The sequence below is a fragment of the Strigops habroptila genome, chromosome 18, assembly GCF_004027225.2.
Source record: "Strigops habroptila isolate Jane chromosome 18, bStrHab1.2.pri, whole genome shotgun sequence".
NCBI classification, from domain to species: Eukaryota; Metazoa; Chordata; class Aves; order Psittaciformes; family Psittacidae; genus Strigops; species Strigops habroptila.
Window position 1 is genome coordinate 4,830,665 of NC_044294.2, and position 7,368 is coordinate 4,838,032.

The 7,368-nt window shown below is 57.1% G+C and overlaps 1 protein-coding gene across 5 annotated transcripts; it reads right to left on the minus strand.

The window, feature by feature from the left end:
• Positions 1 to 1,060: 1,060 nt before the first annotated feature.
• Positions 1,061 to 3,612, minus strand: LOC115602232 (serine/threonine-protein kinase pim-1-like). Of its 5 annotated transcripts, XM_030473135.1 has the most exons (5): positions 3,333 to 3,612; positions 3,127 to 3,233; positions 3,012 to 3,062; positions 2,286 to 2,439; positions 1,061 to 1,961 (listed from the first exon to the last, which is right to left on the minus strand). In XM_030473135.1, the coding sequence occupies exons 1-5, from the start codon at positions 3,412 to 3,414 to the stop codon at positions 1,678 to 1,680; spliced, it is 678 nt and encodes a 225-aa protein (XP_030328995.1). In that variant the 5' UTR covers positions 3,415 to 3,612; the 3' UTR covers positions 1,061 to 1,677. The 5 variants fall into 5 exon arrangements, with proteins under 5 accessions (XP_030328995.1, XP_030328992.1, XP_030328991.1 ...); XM_030473132.1 differs by having other exon boundaries at positions 1,346 to 1,961; positions 3,127 to 3,529; XM_030473131.1 differs by having other exon boundaries at positions 1,346 to 2,132; positions 3,127 to 3,527.
• Positions 3,613 to 7,368: the final 3,756 nt, after the last annotated feature.

Below are 7,368 nucleotides of genomic sequence, written 5' to 3' on the forward strand. Positions count from 1 at the left end.
CAGGGGAAGCACGCTGAGAGCTGATGCTGCCAAAGCTGATGCTGGGGCAGTCCTCACTCAGCTCTTCCTAGAGCCAGTTTTATGGAATTGTCTAGAAAACAGTACAAAAGGAAGGTAAAGGGCAGGGAAAGGGGGGTGGGAAAAGCATGAGCTTGGAAGGAAGTTAATAAGTTTAATTTCTTTTCGTGGTTCATAGAACCAATAAAGACATGAGTGGAAATACACTGCAGCAGAGTTCCAGTAGTGCCTAAAACTCAAATCTAAGTCAGACTTGCTCATTACCCACCCGTACACACACTAGTCCCCTGAGCCTGGTAAGCCAAGGGCCTTTCCATCGTCCAACTCATTACACAAAGGCCCAGGCACAACAGGAATTCCTGGGGTCATGGAGCAGCCCGGGGATTGGGAATGGGGAAGAAGAGAGGGAAGATGCACCACACAGGCACCTCCACACTCCTCAACCACGAGGTTTTCCAGCGGCTCACACGTGCAGCTGATGGAGGCATCAAGCTCCCAGTACCGCATGCTGGTGGTGCTCTGTTAGGGATGGCACAGGGAGATCCTTGCTGCAGGGACTGGCTACTCTCTGCTGGAGGCAGCTGCCTCTGGGACCCCCTGGATTCCCTCCTCAGCCCCTTCCCCAGCTAGAGCCCCTTGGCACAGCAGGGCCAGCCCCATCTTCATACTCACAAGCTGCACTTGGGGCCACCCCAGCCCATCCCTCCCGGCGGCCGTTGGAAACCCATGACCTGACCCAACCCCGTCCTCACGTCATGAGGTGAGGTTCCCTGGTGCTGTTCCCAGGGTTCTCCAGCCCACAGCTAGAGCCCCTGGGAACAGCAGAATTCCATGAGATTCTGCTGGCATTGCCAGATCCCACCAGTGTCCCTGCAGAGGGATGGATCCAGCCTTCCCTGTGCTGCTTTACTGGGACATTCAGAGCCACCTCAGTGGGAGACACACTGGTGGTCCCCACAGCAGTTGTGGTGTGGTGCTTGGTACCCCACACGCTCGCAGCATCCTTCATCACACCCCGCGATAAAGGGATGGCTCCATCACATCAAGTGGTTTGGTTTTATGTAAAACCACATAAGAAAGTAAGATTTCTGTATTCCCCTGTACAATATGAACTATTAACACAAATCCTACACACAGGACACACATGGAGGGAAGACCCAAATGGAAAACCAGGAGATCAGCAGCTGTAGGAGTTGGAATCCCATGGGAATTACAAATAAATAAATAACTTTGCCCACCAGCTAGAACTCTTTAAAAAAATACAACAACAAATGAATGAAAGTAAGTTAAAACCCAAAATAAGTTAAAAAACTGGAGCAACAAGAAAAAAGGTTAAATCTTATCACTATTAACAACTGTACAACAAATTATATACATATATAAATATATACACACAGACATCGTTCCCTTAGTCTATGGACCATCCCTAGAAAGGTTTGTTGAGTTCATTCTGTCCATGACCTGGGCTCCATCTGTCCTGACAGTCTCTTTGGGCAGGAAAGATGGATGGTGTGTGGTTTGGCTCCCAAGTGTCTGACCCCACCAAAAAAGGACCTGACCCCCAAACACAAAACCCCCTAAACCACAAAATGAATAAAATGAAACTCCACCCTACACCCCCACCCCCCAAAAAAATCCCAACCCAAACCAAAACCCAAATCAAAACAGAATTCCAGGGCAGCTGGGCTGGATGGTGGCTGCCAGCACTTGGAAGAACTTGCAAGGTCCAGGACAAGCTGTGCGAGGTCCCATCTGATGATCCTTGCTCAGTTCTGTGCTCACAAGGACAAGTCTGGGATTCTTTGCTGCTTCTGGCAGGAGCCGCCCGGAGCTCTCACTTGCCAGGCTCCTGGATGAGGCTGTGCAGGTGGATGTCGGCTGGCTCCTGGGGCAGGTGAAGGGCTTGCAGCCACGTGTGGTTGAAAATGTCTTCCAGGGATGGTCTGTCGGAAGCGTGCAGGGATAAACACCACCGGATGAGGTGCTGGCACTCTGGGGAGAGAACTGGGACACACTGCAGGAGGCTCCTGTCCACCCTGTGCCACCATCCGCAGTGCTCAGGCCATGCTGGGTGTGCTCAGAGCCACACCAAACCTCCCGCTCCATGAGCCGTGCTGGAGGAGAGCAGGATGGCAGGACATGTGCCACCTCCTCCAGCTGACCAAGGCAGATCAGCCTCCTCCACAGCTCTCAGAGCAGGATGCTCGTGTGGCCAGAGCCATCTCCCAAACCCCGTTCTCCCCAGTGCCACGAAGCTGGGTACCCACCGACAGAGACCCGGTGCCAGAAGAAGAGCTGCCTGCTGATGATGTCCTTGTTGCACTCGAAGGGGATGTCCCCACAGACCATGTCATAGAGCAGCGCGACCAGATGAACAGGCGTGCTAGCGGACCCACTCTGGCGGGCTGTACACACGTATTCCTACAGGATACAGGCACAGTTCAGCAGGAGGATGCTGCTGCCTGCTCCGGGATCCTCATCCCAGCACGCCCGGGATGGCAGAGCCTGCACCAGTGGCCCCACGGGGACACACACACTGTGTCACCGCCACCCCATCGCCAGCACGTGACTCTTGTTGACAAACTTTGGGTTGTAACAAAAAGCCGCCAGTGCCGGAAGATGGCAGCACGGCACCGGGGAAGGACCGACCGTTACAGGCGAGGCTGATGCTGCGCTGGGGGTCCGGTGCCCCCTGTCCCGGGGTTACTTCTGATCTGCCCTGCCCGGCCCCATTGGTACCGGCCATCCCCCAAACTGAAAGCTCCAGTATCCCCCTGCCCGGCCTCTACAGTGCTTGGGCATTTCCCGATCCAGGGGATGCTCCAATGCCCTCCTGCCTGGCCACAACAGTACCAGGTGCTCCCCTGCCCCGGGGTGCGATGGTGCCGCCCTGCCCGGCTCCACCGGTACCGGACATCCCCCCGCCCCGTTGCTCCGCGTCCCCCGGTGACTCCCGGTTTCCCCTCCCGCTGTCCCGGTGGCCCCGCACTCACCAGCTCTCCCCACGAGGAGATGCGGTCCCGAGCCACGTGTTTGATCGCCACCTGCAAGCCAAGGGCAGCGTTGGGCTGAGCTGGCCCCCGCCGCGCCACCAGCCCCGCCACTTACCGGGGCGCTGTCGGACAGGCGGACCCCCGAGTACACGGAGCCGAAGCCGCCGCTCCCCAGCAGCGGTCCCACGCGGTAAAGCTGCTCCAGGGGCTCCTTCTCCTTCCCTGCGCGCCAGACGCGGCCGTTACCGCTGCGGCCGGGGCCCCAACCGGCCCCTACCCGCCGCCCCGGGCCGAGCGGAGCCGGGCCGTTACCGCCCTTACCCGCTTGCAGCTTCGCGGCGTGCAGCTCCGCGCCGGTGCCGGAGCGCAGATGGGCCAACAAGTTAATTTTCGAGAGCAGCATCCCGCTCCCCTCGCCAGAGTGGGGCCGGTCCCGGCACCTCCGCAGCCGCACCGGGCTCCGGTGGCTCGGGGCCGGCGGTGGCGGGGCCGAGCGGCCGGAGCCGGGCGGGGCAGCCCCGGGGCGGAGGCGGCCGCGGCAGCTGCGGGGCAGCAGCTCCGCGCGGCCCCCAGCCGCACCTGGTGTAGCGGGGGCCGGGGGCGGGCCGGGGAGCGCCAGCGGGCGGCACTGCTGCGCCAGAGCCAGCGGCTGGGCCCGCCCAGCGCCGCCACCGCCAGTAGCGGGCGAGCGGAGCAGCGCGGGAGGGAGCCCCGCGAGGCGGCGGGAGGAGACCCGGGGCTGCGGGTCGCGTCCCCGCTCTCAACGGCATCACCTCCGCGTGCCCCGGGCGCACGCTGCCACCGGCCTCAACGGCCGCGACCAATGGCCGGCGGCTGTGGGGCTCGCGGGAGCCCCCGGAGCGGCGCAGCGGGTCTTGCCCAGCCCCTGCCCGGGCTCGTGCGCCCCCCGCTCTCAGCGGCAGCATCCCCGCGGCCAGACTCGGCGGTGGGACCGCGGCTCTCCGCGTCCGAGCCCGCCGCGGGGAGCTTATTCCTCACTTTGTCCCTTTTTCATTCAGCCTCGCCGCTCCCGGGGTTGCCCCCGAAACGCACACGCGCGCTTGTGCATCGCTTCAGGTTGGCTGAAGTGGCTGCTTCAGTGTGAAACAGGAGCTGTTGTTTCAGTTTTGGGGTTGCTTTACCCTTCCGAACTGTAAGAAACATGGTGACTGAGAACACAAAAACATTACCCTGGAGGAAGGGCACCAAAGCGTGGAAAAGGATGAAAGAAATACTCTGATAAGCCCATTTAAAAATATGTTTCTTTAGCTGAAGCTGCTAAATTTGACTCAACTGTACACAGTGAAAGGGTTTTGCAGTTGCTTTTTTACAGTGAATAAGTGGAGTTTTGTCCTCATAAAAAGCCCCAGGAACTCTCAGGTTGAGTGATGTCTTTATCCTCACCTAGCAAAGGGCAGTGAACTCCCCATCAAGGAGAAACAAGGGGTGAAAAGGCTTTTTCCCTTCTTCCAGTCCGTGTGTGCAATCCCTATGCCACAACGTGCTGGTGATGGGCAGCATGGAGCGGAGCAATGGGCAGCCGATGCTGCGGCTGCATATCTTCAGGTCTCCCATCTCACCTGCCATGGTTCTTTCCCCATGGCAGAGGTCTGGGACATGGATCTGGTGGTTCTTGGCCTTGGGAAGATCTCAATGCACAGGAAAACCAGAGCACAGGGGATCAAACATGATCCTTTTCCAGCACCCAAAACTTGGCTGCACTTGGTCACACAGGCAGGACAAGATGGTGCCTGGGCAGGACAAGATGGGACCTTAGCAGAACAATATTGTGCTCTGGCCCCAGAAGATGGTACCTTGGCAGGACAAAATTGCACTTTAAAAGAACAAGATGGCAACTGGGCAGGGAAAGATGGTAACCAGGCAAGACAAGATTGTGCCCGGGCAGGACAAGATAGTGCCAGTCCCCCCTCAGGAAAAGATATTACCCGGGGAGGACAAGATGGCGCCGAGGCAGGACAAGATGGAGCCTGGGCATGACAAGAGGGTGCCCTGGCACCACAAGATAGTACTTTAGAAGGACAAAATAGTACTTTAGAAGGACAAGATTGTGCCCTTGCCCCACAAGATGGTACCTTGGCAGGACAAAATTGTATCTATGTAAAACAAGATGGTGCCCAGGCAGGACAAGATGGTACCTTGTCAGGACTAGATGGTACCTGAGCAGGACTAGGTGGTGCTTAGCAGTGGGATCTTGTCAGGGGGCACGATGCCCCTGTTCCCTTCCTGCAGCACAAGCCCAGTGGGCACAAAATCACCAGCAAGAGGCAGACTAGCCTGTGAAAATGTCTTCCAGGGACGGTCTGTCGGACCTGTTTGTCTCACAGCTTTGGTGGCAGGGTGAGATCTCTGTTCCTGCAACCTGCTCACCACTCAAATGCACACGTGCTATGTGTCACTTCAGGTTGGCTGAAGTGGCTGTTTCAGTGTGAAACAGGAGCTGTTGTTTCAGTTTTGGGGTTGCTTAACCCCCTCCTAACCATAAGAAACAAACATTACCCTGGAGGAAGGGCACCAAAGCTTGGAAAAGGATGAAAGAAAGATCTGGTGGCTCTTGGCCTTGTGAAGATCTCACTGCACAGGAAAACCAGAGCACAGGGGATCAAACATGAACTGCTCCTTTTCCAGTACCCAAAACTTGGCTGCATCTGATCAGCCAGGCAGGACAAGATGGTTCCTGACAGGACAAGATGTCACCCGGGTAGGACAAGATGGCACGACAAGATGGTACCTTAGAAGGACAAAATGGTACCTTTGAAGAACAAGATTGTGCCCTGGCCCCACAAGATGGTACCTTGGCAGGACAAAATTGTATCTTGGAAAAAGAAGATGGTGCCCAGGCAGGACAAGATGGTACCTGGGCAGGACTAGATGGTGCTCAGCAGCAGGATCTTGTCAGGGGACTCGATGCCCCTCTTCCCTTCCTGCAGCACAAGCCCAGTGGGGACAAAATCACCAGCAAAAGGCAGAACCCAAGTGACTGTCAGCACCCAGCCCTGCGCTGGACCTTTTCTGCGGCGAGGTTTCTAAGAAACACCACAGCCGTTGGCGAGTGTTTACGGGAAGGGTGGGCTGAGCTCAGCCTGCAGCCACGTTGGTTGCGATAGTGCTTTGGTGGTGCTGGGGGAGATGGCGGCCACCCGAGGGGCCCAGGCCCCTCACAGCCACAGCAGCCTGGAGGGAAGGTTTGCTGTTGTCTGAGAGCAGCTTCCCCGAGGGCCTGGGTGAGAAGCGAGAGAGGAGGTTCAATCAAGCCACATCTCAAAATAGGCCTAAACTCTGAAGGCGTTTGGAGCTGCGCTTCCTGCTTCTCACAGCCCCAAGGAGGAGATGAAAGATGTAGCTGAGTTAAAAAACAAAAAGAAGAAAAGAAAACCAGAGTGAAGACTTTCTGCTGAAGACATAGGCACAGAAGTGACCCACACACCAGTCACCCCACCAGGCTGGGACGTGGCTCCAGGGCTCCCCGTTCCGCCGGACAGCAGCCCTACGGCTCAGAGAGTGGTGCTGGCAAGCCCAGGGCGAGCTGGGGAAACGGATTGCTCCCTGGGTTTTAAGCAAGAAAGTCCTGGGGCAAGCCAAGGGAAAGAGGGTCCTGTTGTGTTAGAGCTGTATGGGAGACTTGGAAAGCAGAAAGGGAAACGTGCCCCCTCCTTGAGCAGACACACAGCACTGTGCATGCAGCAGTGGGTGACCATGAGGTCAAGCAGGAGCAGTGCTTCAAATTCAGCACAAAAATTACTAAAATTATAAAATCCCAAGAAAGAAAAACAACCAACCAACCAAATGACCAAACCCCAGCAGCCCTGACACCAAAGTGTCACAGAGCTGGAAGTGGGGTTTGACAGCTTGGAGAGTAAAAGCTTGAGCGAAGCGTTACCACTGCTGACTGATAGTGACTGACTTCTCATAATCCCAAGATCAACTTCCTCTGGCTCCACGCTCACCACAGCCGAGCTGGAGGTGGGGACAGCCCGTGGCGGCTTCCTTCACCCACCGGCACCCAGCATGCAGCACCCGCTCTGCGCCAGCAGAGCCGGAGCAACAGGATCTGCCTTACCAAAACTGAATTGGCCGACAACATCCGGCGTCTCATCAGGGTACTTTGATGTTTGTTTACTTGCCAAACCCAGCACATGCTCCACACCAGCCTGCGGATGGATGGAAATGAAAACGGCTCCAGCACCTTGATCTCTCCCAGGAGACCTTCCAGGAGCAGTGGATGCTGGAAACACCCTGCGGAGGGATGGATCCGGCCTTCCCCATGGTGCTTTCAGCTGGAGGTCCTGGTTAACACGGCTCAGCAGCCTTTCAGAGTCAGGCCCGGTGGGACACACAC